Source organism: Lissotriton helveticus, chromosome 3_1, assembly GCF_964261635.1.
Source record: "Lissotriton helveticus chromosome 3_1, aLisHel1.1, whole genome shotgun sequence".
Lineage (NCBI taxonomy): Eukaryota > Metazoa > Chordata > Amphibia > Caudata > Salamandridae > Lissotriton > Lissotriton helveticus.
Genome location: NC_136061.1, coordinates 100,236,140 through 100,252,995, shown reverse-complemented (window position 1 = coordinate 100,252,995; position 16,856 = coordinate 100,236,140). Strand labels below are relative to the sequence as shown.

Below are 16,856 nucleotides of genomic sequence, written 5' to 3'. Positions count from 1 at the left end.
TAAGTGCGGCCCCAGAGGGCAGCCCTAAGGAGGAGCAAAAAGGGGTCCCATGGTCAATCACTAAACTCACCTTTAAGGGGATCTTTTTCCCCTCTTGTAAGTGTACTCGGGCAGCCGCCTGCACAGTGAAACACAGAGCAGCTTCTATATAGATGTTCTTGGTTCCAGTCCTTCCTCAGTGACCGTTTTTTTCAAGTCTTTGAAGGAGATGTGGTGTCCTCCCGGTTACCTCTCAGCTGTGGGGTTCCGCAGGGCTCTGCCCTGAATCTCATGCTTTTTAATATCTACAGGAGCCCCTTGGCGGAGTTTGTCCATCCATTCGGCATTAAGATCTTCACCTACACAGACGACACTCAGTTAGTGGTAGCACTAAATCACTCTGAGGGGTCGACTAGCACCCTAGTTCCTTGCCTAGAGGCGGTGGCCAATTGGATGGAACTCTCCTGCCTCAAGCTCAACGGGGACAAAACGGAGATCATGTTCTTGGGCAACCCGCCGTCTCCTGTACCCGCTTTTCTGTCGCCGGTATGCCTGGGCCGGCTCCACCTCTAAAGGCGCAGATCAAGAGCCTTGGCATGTGGCTTGACAGCTCTCTTGATTTTAGCCACCAAGCTCTCAGCCACTCGCTATGGACTGATGAGTATGTTGAGGAAAATCATCTACCTACTCCCCTTCCAGGAGAGAAGAATTATGGTACAGGCCCTCATACTCTCTCGCCTGGATTACGGGAATGCCCTATACCTTGGAGCTCCTCAATTAACCATTCACAAACTGCAACTAACTCAGAATTGCGCAGCCCGCCTGCTTCTCTAGATTCCGCGGTGGCAATCTGCGAAACCAGCACTGAAGAGTCTTCATTGGCTCCCTATCCCAGCCAGGATACAGTTTAAGGCTATGTGCCTAGCTCATAGAGCCATCTGGAAGACCGGTCCGGCTACTAACCACTCCCTGGTCACCTCTTATCTTCCTCACAGAACCCTGCGCTCCAATTCCTTATCTCTGGCCACCCCCAAGAAAATTCGAAGATCCAGATGGGGTATACGCTCATTTTTGTATAATGTCGTAAAGATTTGGAACACTCTCCCCCCTTACTCTATGAAAGAACAACCTCCTGGCCTTCTGGAAGCTCCAAAAACTCATCTCTTCAAGATACTTACTTAAACAGCACGGCCTCTGCTTTTTTCTGCTCTTCTATCAAATAGCGCAGGGAGGCCTCAGGGTAGCCATGCGCTATACAAGTATAATTTAATTCATTCATCCATTCAGCTGCTCTGTATTTCAATTGAATGCAGTGCACCCAGGGTAGCTCGAGTTCACAGGTGCACTTTCTCTGTTTGCGTACAATGCCCCTTTCATAAGGTGATCCCTGTGAGTAATATAGTCCTAGGTGTGTTAGTTTGCCTGCTTAATGAGTCCTTATACTCCATTGCATTACAGTGATGGAAAGCATCTATGTAATTCTAAAAGTGTTTACACACTCATGCTGATGTTTAAACAATAGTGATTTTGCAGGATATGCAATTTTACACCTACATGTTACTGTTACTCTTAAATATAATAAAACCATGCTGCTTATGATACACCAAGGGAGATTTTGAAACTAAATGGGATTTGTGCTTCTGAAGAGTCTCCCGAAGACAAGCTTGTAGTGTCTTGTAATAAAAGAACGCTGGAGCTCTTTAGGTCCCAGAGTATATCATAGGCCTGTGGCGTACGCTTTGGAAGGACGAGTTGAAGGCAGGCTTAGAATGTTGAGTTCTGGGGGGCGTGGCTTGCGCGCCCACCGAGGAGGACGGAATACCTGTGAGCTCCGCATTGGACTCGACCCGCAGATGCCGTGAGAGCATCTTTCCTCGTCTCTTCTCCGGAATGGAATGGCTCCAGGAACAGCGGAAGACTTTGCCGTCATGAGGAAGTTGTTCCGGGAGGATTTCGTGCCGTGTAACATCATTTCCAGCCAGCGGTAATTTTTTTTCCTTTTTGCCGCGACGCGGACGGGCGCCATTTTAGTGCCTGACCGCGGACTTTGCTTTGCGGTAATATTTGCCGCCCTGTCACTTCGGCTGTGTTTTTGACGCATTTACAGCCTATAGACATTACCTCCTTCAATATATGCAGCTGTATTATTATTACGCTACCCTTTTATGCCTTGCCTGAAGTTTCAGCGTCTGCCTGAGGTATATTCTGACAGGAGAACATGCCGCCATTTTGTGTGATGCTGCCCTTCCATTGATTGTCACACAAATGCTACAATTTTTTCAGCTTTTTCATGTTTTCCACCTGCTACTCGATTATCTACTGGAACTGCTCCTTATTGCTGCACCCTATGATGTTGGATATTTTTATTTTTTCCACATTAATGGGACTTTTCTCTGTCACGTTCTCTCACAACTTGCTGACAGCCTGTCCTATGTGATACGTATCATCACTCTTTCAACTTCTATTTTCTAGCGTGTCCATTGTTGCCGCTATATTTCATATTTACTATTCTCTCACTGGGGTTTTACTGCTACTAGTTTCAAGTTTTCCTCAGTGTGGGATTCAACGTTTCTTTCTTCATAATCAACCTTGCGTTGTTGACTCTTCCTGCGCTTTTACAATGGCTCATGACTCCAAACTTTTACAAACTGGCACTAAACCTAAACGACTTAAAAATGATCCACCCTCACCCATCAAGTCCTCCTCCAATCCGGTTCTGGACTCCATCCTTGAAGAGGTTAGAGGCCTTCAACCGTTCATGACTGCCACGAATGAACGACTTAAGCAAATAGAGGACCGCTGGGTTCTTATGGAGGGCAAAATAGTAACTTTGGAACAGAGGGTTAGTGACTTTCATGATGCCTCTACTAAAATTCCACTATTGGAGCAAGAAATCCACAAGCTCAAGCTTCATACCGAGGATTTGGAAAATCGTAATCGGAGAAACAACCTACGAGTTTACGGTATTCCGGAAAATGTTGAGGGGTCCGACATGGTGTCTTTCATGCAAATTTTTTTACAGGATCTCCTGGATCTACAACCTGCGTCACAACCTCTTAACATTCAAAGAGCTCATCGCCTCGGTCGTCTTAACTCTACATCTGGAAAACCTCGTGGAATTATTATGCTTTTTCTTGAATTCACGGAACTAATGACTGTTCTAAAGGCTGCCAGACTTAAAAGACGTCTTCAGTGGTCCGGTCATAACATCTTTATCTCGCAGGACCTATCAAATGCAACAAATGCCCGAAGGAAAGAATTCTTGAATCTACGACCCCTCATGCGTCAACTCAACATCCAATATGGTATTTTACATCCGTGTTTCTGCAAGATCACACACAATGGGCGAACCAGGTCCTTTGATGATCCTCAGCGTCTTCATTCCTATCTACAGAGTATTTCTCCTTCAACAATGGACACTGCTATCTAATGTTATCTTGAGTCTTGTCTTCTGATGTTCTCCTTTGTTTACTTTTTCTCTTCTCGTTACCGTTTCTTCCTCTTACATAGCCGTTCTTTGATTCTGTTCTGCCGTCTCCATCCCTATTTTTAATATCCTTGCTCTTACACTATTTTTCTTATCCATATTTATGTCCTTCTTCTAGGTAGCTTGTGGGGTTCTGTCCCCTCTATGGTGCATCTGTGTCCCTCATGTGTTTCTTGTTCTTTACTTTTCCGCTCAGGCATCTTTGCCTTGATCGGATTCCTTTTTTCCCTCTTCTATTTGTCCTTTTTTCCATCTCTTCTCCTCTTTCTATTTTCTCTTTTTGTCTTCATATTTTTCTTCTCCCTCTCTATGCTATTCGATATTTCTCTATCCCTTTGCAATCTCTCTCTCGATTACTTTTCTCCATGATGTATTGTGCCTTGTTCATTTGCACCTACCTTTGGTTTTATTGTATGTTGCGAGATCTCTTCACATGTCACTTATGCCTTTGTTGTTTCCTTTTTCGTAGTGATTCCCTTACCATGTGTGTTCTCTGCGTGTCGCCCATCATTCCTTTACTCCATGGTGTGTAACTTTGTGTCGTGGAATGTCCGAGGTCTTGGTCATCCTGTTAAGCGTCAAAAGGTATTGTCTCATTTGTCCAAAATTGGTTCTCAACTTGTTTTCCTTCAGGAAACGCACTGTTCTGATGTTGAATCGCTTAAATAAAAAGACAATGGGTGGGGCAGGTTGTATTTTCTCCTGCTATTGGTAAGAAGGGGGGAGTTGCTATTTTGTTTCACAAAACTCTGAATGTTCAAATTATTTCCTCTCAACATGATGATGAAGGACGTTGGGCAATGGCTAAGGTTGTTCTTTATAATAAGACTTTGGTTTTACTCAATATTTATGGCCCGGTACGTCCTGACCCTAAGTTTTGGACTACTATCAAAACTTTGATTTCCTCTATTGATTGCCCCGACTTTGTTATTGCCGGAGATTTTAACCAGTGGTTAGACCCTTTCTCTGATCGATTGTCCTCCTGTAAGTTCCAACCTGACAAAACCTATAGGAGCTTCCATTCTGCCATTGCTTCGCGTCCTTTATTTGACTTCTGGAAATTGTGTAACCCGGATGTGTTAGAATATACATTTTTCTCTTCTGTTCATCATACACGGTCCAGAATTGATTACATTTTGGTTAGTAAATCCTTACTCCCCTCCATTCAAAACTCTTCAATAGGTTCCATTTTTATTTCTGACCATGCCCCTGTTACCACCTCATTGGATCTTTCCCTTATATCCTGCAAATTTAGTCGTTGGAAGTTTAACGCCTTTCTTTTATCAGACCCCATTTTTTTGAAAGAAAGTGTGTTATTTTTCGATGAATTTTTTACTTTTAATGTCCCCTCTGATACCTCCATTCCCAATAACTGGGATGCGTTTAAAGCTGCGTTCCGAGCTTTTACTATCTCCTATGTTGCCAAACAAAAAAAAATCAATCGGAAGAAATACGATGACCAACTACGTCATATTAAAAATCTTGAGCATTTGTATTTTTCTTCCAAATCTTCCTCATCCCTTCATGACTTAATTGTTGCCAAAACTGAACTCAATAAGATTATTACCAATGAAGCTTGTAACACCCTTCTTAAAATAAAATCCAAATTTCATGGTGGCCAAAATAAAGCGGGAAAAATGTTGGCGAATTACTTGAAAATCAAGTCTGAACGTAAAAATGTAGGCCCCATTTTCAATGATGCTATAAACAAATTGGTTACAGCGGATGAGGACATCGCTGATGTATTCCACTCCTATTACCATTCCTTATATACTGATGATACCCACCCCTCTGATGCGAACCTATCCTCCTTTTTTGAGGGCCTTCCTTCTCCCCCAACCCTACCGAATGAGTTTGCTCTCTTGGAAGATGACATTACTATCCAGGAGGTAACTAGAGCCATTAACTCACTCAAACGCTCAAAGGCTCCTGGTCCGGATGGCTTACCTGTAGAATTTTATTCCTCGTTTCATTCTTTTTTTGCTCCTAAACTCCTTCAACTTTTCAACTCTTTTATTTTGAGTGCAAAGGCTTCTGGATCCTTTTTAGATGCATTGATTATCATTATCCCGAAGCCTGATAAAGACCACACCCAATGTAAAAATTATCGTCCTATATCCTTAATTAATTATGACTGCCAAATTTTTGCTAAAATTCTTGCATCCCGGCTTGATTCCCTTATCCCCCATCTAATCAAAACGGACCAAGTGGGTTTTGTCAAAGGCAGCCTTGCTGCAGATAATGCTCGTATGTTTTCTAATGTCATTGCTCATAGCAAACATTTGAAGGCCCCTTTAACGGCATTATCCTTAGATGCCGAAAAAGCGGTTGATCGTATCAACTGGCAATTTTTGTTCCGTACCCTACATTGGTTTGGTTTTGGTCCCTCTTTTATTTCAATGGTTAAGCTGCTCTATTCATCTCCACGGGCCAGCATTTTTGTTAATAATCAATTTTCCAAATCCTTCTCCTTATCTAGAGGCACCCGGCAAGGTTGCCCCCTATCTCCCTTATTATTTGTTCTATGTCTTGAACCCTTCCTAGAGAGAATTCGCTCTAACCCTGCCATCACGGGTTTTAAATTGTCCTCAACTGAAACTAAATTGTCTGCTTATGCGGATGATGTCCTAGTCTACATGTCAAATCCTGAATCTTCTCTCCCACCTTTTATGGAGGAGGTTAGAATTTATTCATCTGTCTCGGGGTATAAATTGAATTTATCTAAAACAGAAGTCCTCCCACTTAACTCATTGTGCTATCAATTCATGTTTAACAATACTGATTTTGTTTGGTGCCCCTCTAAAATCAAATACCTTGGCATTTGGTTTGCTCCCTCCTTGAAAGTTACCCTTAAATTCACTTTTGAAAACCTCATGAAAAAAATCACTTCCCTTCTGCAACTCTGGTCCCCATTGTTCCTATCCTGGTGGGGCAGATTGGATACGATTAAAATGATGATTACCCCCCCATGTTCTGTATACGGTTTCTATGCTTCCTTTCAAAATCCCAACTGCATTTTTTTCACGTATAAAAACTCTTTGCTCTAAATTCTTATGGAACAACAAGCCTCCCCGTATCTCTTTGCAGAAGCTGACTCGCCCTAAATCTGAAGGTGGAGTTCGCTTTCCTAATTTTCAATTGTATCATTCTGCCTTTTTGATAAAACAATCTTTTTCTTTGGCCTATGATTTTAATGAAGCCCCAGTGCCCTCATGGGTTCTTCTGGAACGCTCTCTAATGAAAGATTTTTCCTTTCAAGATATTGTTTTTATGTCAAATTGTACTTTTTTAACCAAATTTCCACTCATAAAATATTCACAAACAGTGTTATACAATGTTTTCTCTTCTAACTTATCCTCTTTGCAATGTTTTTTCTTATCAGTTGTTTGGTATAACAAATTTCTTCGTTATAAAGGCAAATCATTTTATTTTAAGCATTGGAAAGAAAAGAATGTTTTATTTGTGCATCAATTTTTTGATAAGGAATCTCTCATTCCGTTCCCGAAATTGCAACAGCTATTTCATTTACCTTCTTCTTATGTTTCTGAGTATACTATTATCACAACTGCTATTCAATCACACTTGGATACCCTCTCTTTACCTGCTGTCTTACCCCCTTTTATGCCTACTTCTTCACTCTCTCCTCTATTCTCCACTCAGCAACCTAAGGCTGCCCTTGTTTATACACTGTTATTGTGCACTGATATTGTCCGTACTAAATCAGTTGTTGAGATTGCTTGGGAAAACGATCTTGATATTTCGTTTCCTGTCTTATTGTGGGATCGAATTTGGTCCAAATTGTTTAAAGTTTCCCCTGCTGCTCGTATTACCCAATCTTTACTGTTTCTATATCATAGAGTACTTTTAACTCCAGTTAGTATTCATAAGTTTTCCCCAACCTCTTCTTTACTCTGTTGGTCCTGTTCTAAGGATACTGGGACACTTAAGCACATGCTTTATGAATGTCTCCCTGTTTTATCCTTTTGGAAGCATGTTTGGAAAATATGTATGCGAGTTTTTGGTTGTTCTGCCCAGCTATTGTTACAGACTATTTTTCTGGGCTCGTTGTCTCCGGAAGTTGATACTACCCCTTCTTCTGCAAAATTGTTGGACTTGTTTATTTCTCTTGCGTTTAAAGTTATTTTATTATGTTGGAAAGATAATTCAAAAATCTCTGCTCACACTTGGTGGAATTTTGTTTGTGATGAACATAGGATTGCTATTGCTTCCTCCTCTTCTGTCCCCTGAAAATTAAATCCGATCTTCTTTGGGGCCCATTTACCAATTATCTTTCCTCCACCACTTTTCCTTGAATGGTTCTGTGGTTTCCCACTTATTGCTTACTTCTTTCTTTCTTTCTTCTCCATTTCTCTCTTTTCTTTTTCCTCTCTCTTCTCTCTTTCCTCTTTTTTCTTTTCTTTTTCTCTCTTCTTTTCCCCTTTTCCTTTTTCCACCTTTATATATCTCTTTTGATTATCATTTGGTTTTATCACTCAATGCAATTGTTTTCGGTACTCTTTATTGTATATTATTGGTTTTCGACTTATTTATGACCTTTGTATTGTAGTGAATCCAAAAAAATGCTAATAAAAACTTCTTAAACAAAAAAAAAAAAGAATGTTGAGTTCTGACTTACACGCAGCACAATAAAGATGTGTAAATTTACTCTCCAAGTTTGGTGTTCCTATTGGCAAGTGCCTATGACAGGAAGCTACAATGCTGATATTCCATGAAGGGTGATTTTGCACTTCAATGTGGTGCCAAGCAAAGGTGATGAGGAATAGCTTTTGAAGTGAACATTTCATTTCTGCACTGTGTGAATTTGTACCTAAATATGATAGCACCCTCCTACTGACTTTAAACAAGGGCAGTGTTGCACCAAAATGTTTTTTTGCCCTAAATGTGTTTTCTTTAAATGCAAACGTGTTTTGCACCATAAATGTTTCTCCATGAAAGGTGATTTTGCACCAAAATGCGATGTTGCCCTAAAAATATTTCCACTATTCTACTGATATTGACTAAAGTGTGATTTTTCACCTGAATGTTTTTTTACAACTACATGTGATTTGCTTACCTAAACTATTACCACACTCCTGATGATGTTAATCTAAGGAAGATTTTGAACCTAAATGTAGTTTTGCTTCTAAAGATGACATCAGAATACTGCTTAGTTTACACATAAAAGTGTTTCTTACCTAAAGGCAGTATTGCATCTAAGGGGTGATTAGGATGTCGGTCGGTAAGCCTCTGACCGCTCATCGGAGGCTTACCGACCGACATGGTAGGTTTATGGTGCGGCCACCCAATTATGATTTAGTGTAAACCAGCCAGTCTTCTAACTGTCTTCGCAAAGCTCAAGGAGCCGTTGGCCAGTTGGGCAACTTTCAGAATGACCTATGGACAGCTTTTCTCCCGTGGGGATTTTGATGTCCGTTTCCGACAGGCTTTTCATGTTGGGCGTTCCGATAGGAAAAGCCTGCTGGAAAGTGACTTTGGGGGCACCTAGCAGGGCCCCATCCCTCAGTGAGCTTCAGTTGGGAGTCGGGGGCCCCCATGTTAATATCTGCACCATGTAGCAGGCACCTTGAGGTTCCGGCCACGTAGTCCAGGGATAATAGAAACTCCCATTTCTCCATAGGAGCTTGTGCTACAACTGGTTTATGGCCACAGCACAAGCTCCCATAGAGTAAGTGTGCGGTTGCATTGCAATTACAGTGTCGGGACCGCTGATTTGAGGTCGGTTAGTCCCGAGACCGCAATGTGTCAGGTGGACATCATAATCATCCCCTAAATGTGACGTTGAACATGAATGTGATTTATACTCTTTAAAGTTTTCCATTCAAATGCTGAAGTGTCAACAAAGGTGATTTTGCATCTACGTGAGCTGTCAACCAAATGCACTGCACTGATCTACAACTTTCATACCTGATGTGGCATCCTATCAGTTTACTTTCTCTGTCTGTTGTATGATACCCCATATCTGTCACACTGTTTGTCTTCTTCTCCATATCAAAACCCTGCATGTGATCCTATTATGACATTCAAAGCAAAAACAAATAGACTTTCATGTGAGATCAGACTCCATGATGCATGTAACATTGTCTCAGAAATCCTGGTCCACATGGCCTATTCGAAACTACTGTCAAATACTACAAACAGTCCCCAGCAGTCAACACAGAATTCTTAACAAATAGCAAAGTCTGTGACCAATAGCCATTAAACCTGAGCTTCTCTTTTTTTCCTAAGACATACCCTTCTGGGCTGATACACAACACTTTTTCTTCTTACTCACAGAACACACAAACATATCACACTAGAAACATGGACAGTCAAAGGTTACCAACACGAGACATGTGAGATACAGATCTCTCTCTGTTAAAATGTGAAAAGGGAATCCTTGAATATTAACCTTCAAATTTCCACCACTTTGTTCGATACCTAAATGACCCTAAAAGCTTCTCCCATAGATAAGGTGTTAACACTTATCACATTCCTACTATTTTACTGACCATGATGATGCTTTATCTAGTGAGCATGCAGTGTATTGTACATTTTCAATAACTGAACAATAAAGACTTACTTACTGACCATGACAACACAAGTTTACCAACCCCTACTACTACCCCATCTTCCTATTATCACCCACAAAACCTTTGGGGAATAGGGTTGCCACCTTTCTTACCAGCCTGTACTAACAAAATATAGGCCAGGCCAATAAAACCTTTATTGGAAAAGAAACTAGACGGCACTATGCATGCATTAATGAAGGTAGACAATACCATAAGCTGAAACAGTTGCTCCTCACCTTTTGGAGACCAAAGTCATCCTGGTAGCAATCACTGCCCCTTAAAACAACCTTTTCCATTAATCAGCATCCTGGTGCGGTCCAAGTAAGCAAAACTGATAACAGAAAAACTGAACCTAGCATGATTTACTGAAGAAGTGTGTTTGCTCACCTCATACTTCATTGTTGCTTATTATTACTACTCATAGAAAAATACTTTAAACCAACTTCAATTACCCTCCTTCTTTGTAATCCCCCTCTCTCACTCAACCACCCTGCTTTCACTCCAATGTGTCCTACCTCTGTCCATCCAAGACACTCCCACTCACCCCCGCTTTCACTGACAGAACTGTCTGCCTGTCTATCTATATATATGCAATTTACAAATCAAGCCCTCTGTTTTTGTCTGTTCATCCATCCAACCCTTTGTAACTATCCATCCATCCATCCATCCATCCATCCATTATCATTATTAATTGACGTATACATTCTCATTGACATACGGTCAGAATGATTTGTTGGCACCGTCCTCACTTTCCCATCCAATGCTTTCTTTAGGGGCACTCAGGACAAGGGAAAGCAAGTGCGCTTGTTGTGTTGCCATGTTGTTAATTGCTTTACAATTTGTGTCGTATTTTACATAATGATCAGTTCTGGTTTTGAATCGTATAGATATTATGGGTGCATCGTCTATCGCGTGCTTCAAATCTTCAACACATGGCTACTTGAATTAATTTCAGGATTTGATGTATCTATTAAATACATTCATCAAGTTCAACCTCAGCATACCACTGGACATGACTTCTACAGCTAAGAATGTGTATAATTCGTACATTGGTGAATTTGTTATTTTGTTCTTTAACAGCCCACAGTTTACATATTCTTGATAAATTGTGAATAAAGTCCTTAGAAAGTTCCACCCTGATGCTTGCTTTCATTGCTTTTATATCATGGTCCTAATCTAATAAATGTACCTAAGACATATGGACTCTATGGAGCATGCAGAGTTTTTGAAGTGGCACAGTCTTCTCATCACAAATTAACCTAGACATTGACAATAAAGCAGTAGGCTGCTTTACTGTCAATGTCTAGCCTCACCATTGATAATAAAACTCTGCTGTGTAGCTTGTCCACTTGAAGCGCTTCCCCTGTTATTGGCACAGAACATTCATGTTTCCGAACATAAAAAAACGATCCAGCCAAAGACGTCAAAGTATCTTGGAATTACTTACCTGAATATATGCACCTTTTTGGGTCCACGCATTTTTCATAGGTGCATGTATTTCCTGGGGAAAGGCATTTTTCCCCTATTGGACACATGAATTCTTTACCTTGATAAAAGTCAGAAAAATACAGATTAAAACCAATTTGTGCCTGAGGTAAGCATTAACCTGTCAAAAATGTGTACATTTATTTTGGGTTAGACATGTAGGTAGGGCTCCCACACCTTGTTATGGTGGGAACGTATATAAATGGAGTATGTCTGATAGAATATCAATTTCACAACTATTGTGCGGACAGAATATCATGTCAAAAATTACCAAAATTAACTCAAAATATACATACCTTGAAGATATGCAGCTCTTCAAGGTACATAGATATAAAGTTATGGAGAGGAAAACGTAGATGTGGAGTTAAGTATAGCAAAACTTTGCTTTCGCATAGACACTTATCTTCACAATTTTTTGTCCTCGTTCTCGACACAATATTGTGGTGATATGGACAGATTACATCATTACTTATGTCATGAGGATCTTGAATGTATTATGCATGACTTCTCTGAAACATTCCATGTGCCACTGTTACTGGGGATCTGCAACAGCTGTGACCAATAATTCTACATCTAGAAGTATCTCTGTTTCCTGACTGTTACTTCCTTACAAATTGGTGACGATTTGGTCATAGCGAAGAACCCACGCATCAAAAGAGTGAGTTTCTACAAACTACAACTTCAAAAGAAAAAGATTTCCACATTTAAAAGCCTTGGAACAAAATCGTTTTTTTTTCACAAGAGGAACAGGCTTGTATATTTTCATTCTATATTCAACTCCAATTAATCTTGAGTGACCTTGGATTGTTTATTTTAAAATTTAAAAGCTTAACACTTTCAACAAGTGAACCGGATTTGTTATTTCGAGATCTGTGACTTTAACTTAATTCATTTAAGAAATAGAGTTGAAAAGAACCTGTGAAGTATTCAAAGAAAAACATAACCCGAAGTTTGAAGTTTTGGTGTAATTGAGCTGTATATTTACAAGGTGACAGTTCGTTAAGGGCTCCCAGCCGTGAACTGATTGAAAAGAAATAATTTCACTTTATCTCTACACCCTTTAAACGCTGTGACATTTTCCTTCAAGCACGAGTTTTGCGTTAAAAAAATATATCCTGGAGCCTGTTTCCTCTCAAGTGCGATTCTTTCTCTCTACATGTAAAATAACCTGCAGCATTTATCTGGCTTGAATTTACTGCTTGTCAAGTATCGAGTGAAGACTTTCGATTGCGAGAAAAATTGTGATTTAAGCATCCATGGAGATCTGCTGTGTTTTATAACTCAAGCTGGTAGCTCATGTTTCAAAAATAAATACTCTGTCGACTGAATGTAAAAGAAAGCGCGAGGCTGAAGTCTTAAAAATAAACAGGCATGTTAAGTCAACTGCGAGATTGACGTAATCTTTGCCACGTGTACATGCTCCAGTGTGCAGCTCATCAGAGCTCGAGCAGTTTCCAAAGTAAACAACCTCGCAGTAGAGAATCCTTTCTAGAGCGTCGAAGCTTCTTGTGACTCGAGTTAAATGCAGATAATATAAATGGAGTGTGCGGAGGCCCGAGTTTCACAGAAATACGCTAAACAAGTTGAGGGTGACAGACACAGCAGAAAGGAAATGTAAAGGGCACCTCGAAATGAAATTTAAACACAGTCAGTGATGCACTCAACACTGATTTGGAAGTGAATTCATTTCTTAGCTCACAACGATGTTGCTTGGCAGAGCAGTCCCCGAGTAACACTGAGAGAGCAGAAAATAGAAAAAGGACTAGATGATTATAAGCTCTTCAGAAAGTCGAGTGTAAATTAAAGAAGGACCAATGATCAAACAACTACAAGGCTGACCTTAATGAATTGAGTGGCAACCGAACCAGGATTAAAAAGAAGAGAATTAAAAGACAGAATTTATTTTCACAAGAAATAGCACATCTGTGATGTGCACACGCAGAACACTGTTACAACTCTGATTTTAATATAACATTGATTTTTTTTTGTTCAGGAATAACATATTTAAATTGTTAATTCATCATTTTACTGAAGAAGACTCAAGGATTAGAATTCTATAGAATCAGAATTTGACATTTTTAAAGAATAATTATATCTATGGTATAAGCATAATTTATAGGTATTCAAATGTTATATGGTTCTTATTGGTGTAGGATGCATATATATATATATATATATTAGTTTAAGAGGTTTAAGCTATAACCTTCTGCCCTGCATATTCAGTCATGGCTACGATGCAAAATGTCTCTGCTCCTCCTCCATTTCTCCAGACTCCAGGTGAGCCTCCAGTCCCATGGAGAAATTGGTACAGGGCTTTCAGCAAATACTTAGGAGCAATTGGTGGTAATAGATATCGACCTGAACGTAAGAGGTTTCTTTTGGAACACAATTTAGGGCTCGAGGGACAGTCTATTTATGAGCATCTTCCACCTTATGTAGTTCCACAAGGTCAGGAAGATATGGATGACTTTGAGATAGCTGTAAAGAAACTGGAGAAACAATTTGATGTGGAACCTAGTTTGATTGTTAACAGGCACAAATTTTTCACAAGGCAGCAATTACAAGATGAATCTATTGTTACCTATGTCGCAGTTTTGGGTATGTTGGCAGCAGAGTGTGAGTTTGAAAATTTCACGGACCAAATCATTCATGATCAAATTGTTGTACGTTGTTATGATGGTAAAGTTCAGGAAACATGGCTCACTCTGAGGAATCCTAGTCTTGCTGAAACAATTGATATAGTGAAAGGAATTGAGGTGTCACGCAAGGCACGCAAAGAGCTTATTCGAAAAGAAAACAATGGTGTGTCTGTGGTGAATGAGAATTCATTTTCAAAGGCAAAGTACAATCCAAAGAAAATTGTTAAACAAAAATAGTTCTTTTTCGAACAAAAATAGTTTTTTTACACAAATAAATGTTTGTTTTAGGTGTCGGAATTCCAAACACAGTCCAAATGGTAGACCTTGCCCTGCGAGGAGTGTGAAGTGTAAATTATGCAATAAAATAGGGCATTTTGCAAAAGTGTGTCAGACTCTCAAAGATAAAATAAATTCTGTCATCGAAGATGATCAAAGTGACACCTGAGAAGATGAACAGTCTTGTTCTAGAAGCATTAGGGACATGATAGTTGTGGTACAGGATGATGAGTCAGATTGTATAGATCCATATGAGATTATAGAAACTGATGGAAAAATGTTGAGATTACTTATAGATTCAGGTGCAAGAATGACAATGATAACAGATGAACTGTTTAGTGAAGTCTGGGGCAAACGTAGTCTACTCTCTCCTGACAGAAATCTCGTTACCTATGATAGAAGAAAGATTGAGTTATCTGGATATTTTGAATGTGAACTCAAATTTAAGGGACGCACAATATTTGGGGAGGTTTATGTTGCTAAAAAATGAGTAAATATACTCGGTTGGTATCACCAGGGTTTGTTTGGCATGACACTCAGACCTGGGAGAAAAGTACAGGTGTCATTAGTAACTGACGGAAATGGAGACGACTTTACTAAAAATGAGAACATTGATACAATTGAAAACCATGATAATACCAGTAAATGGTTTAAAAAATTTCCTAACGTCTTTGAGGACAAACTAGGGAAGATAAAAGAATTTAAACATAGAATAAAGGTACAAGATAGGGTGACCCCAATCAAACACAAGTTGAAAAACATGCCTTTTAGTGTACGTCAAGATCTAGCAGATATTCTTAAAAAGATGTGTGACAATGGGGTAATAGAACCCATAGAATCATCTCTATGGTTAAGTCCATTAGTTATCGCGAGAAAAAAAATGGAAAGTTAAGAGTGTGTGTTGACCTGAGGAGCTTGAACAAATTAATTTGGGTTGACTCACACCCCTCACCTAGGATTGATGACATCATCAGTACATTTTCAGGTTCCAGTGTCTTCTCAAAAATTGACTTGGCATATGCATACCATCAGGTTGTACTTGAAGAATCTTCAAGGCACCTTACGGCATTTGTATCTCCAATGGGGTCATTTCAATTTAAAAGGATGCCTTTTGGGTTATCATCAGCGGCATCCGTTTTTCAACGCGTTTTAGAGAATATTTTGGAAGGAATTGCCGGGGTGGTGACCTATCAAGATGATATCTTAGTTGCAGGGGAGAACCAATACGTTCATGACAAACGCATGCTTATGGTTTTAGAGAGGTTACAAAAATATGGTGTTATTGCGAACAGAGAAAAATGTGAATTTGCAAAAGATTCAATAGAGTATTTAGGTCATGTAATATCAAAGAAAGGAGTGGACCAAGACCAGGCTTGATTGATGGTATATCCAAGTCTCCTACACCTAAGTCAAAAGAGAATGTAGCCTCATTTTTAGGACTCTGTGAGTTTTATTCCAAGTTCATAAAGAATTTTTCTGCAAAAACAGTAACATTAAGAGAATTATTAAAGAAAGACAAAAAATTTGTGTGGGAAGAAAATAGTCAAGAAGAGTTTGAAAAATTAAAAGGTGAAATTGTTTCTGCTGGGGTACTTGCACCTTTTGATCCATCAAGGGAATGCATTATCTCTGTAGACCCAAGCAATGATGGGCTTGGTACAACAATTGCACAGTTGAAAGAAAAAAAAAAGAAGTAACAATTGGGTTTGCTTCGAGATCTTTAAGACTAAATGAAAAAATATTTTCAGTAATTGAGAAAGAACTGTTGAGTTTCTGTTGGGCGGTTGAGAGATTTTAGTGTTTCATTTGGGGAAGGAAGTTTGTGCTTAAAACTGACCACAAACCCCTGGTCAGTATCTTGAGTGGAATTATTGTGAAAGATCATACCCCAAGAGATGTACGATTGAGCTCAAAACTATTGCAATACAATTTCACCATTGACTACATACCTGGTGGTAGGAACATAAGGGCAGATTATTTATCACCTGCACCCATGAGTTTTGCAGACTCTCAAGAAAATGGAGATGAATATGATGAAGATTGTTTGATGGCAAGCATTAACATTTGCCATGATACTACTTTCAGTGAAAAGGAATGGTTGTCAGAATCGCTGAAAGATAATGAATTGGAAAGTGTAACAGAATATGTCATGTCTGGCTAGCCAAAAGAAAGAACACTCCCACAAAATGTACAACCTTATTTCAAAATAGCAGATGAATTGTCTATTGAAGGTAAAGTTGGAGATAAGTTCATTCCTCATCACACAAAAGGTATCTAGGGGTCAAGGCAAAAAGTGACAATCAACTGAACAAAATCAGGACCACGATATAACAGACATGAATGAAATTAATAAATCATTATTAGTTGTGGCGGAAGAACCCAAAGCGAGCACCTGTATGTGACAAGTAATAAGTGAACTCA

At 39.6% G+C, this 16,856-nt stretch overlaps 1 protein-coding gene across 1 annotated transcript in view; it reads right to left on the bottom strand.

The window, feature by feature from the left end:
• Positions 1 to 16,856, bottom strand: part of LOC144822155 (uncharacterized) — a 115,737-nt gene that overhangs the window by 5,739 nt on the left and 93,142 nt on the right. Inside the window, exon 8 of the mRNA XM_078679321.1 lies at positions 11,483 to 11,581. Coding sequence (XP_078535447.1) covers positions 11,483 to 11,581 — 99 coding nt within the window. The remainder of the gene's footprint in view (positions 1 to 11,482; positions 11,582 to 16,856) is intronic.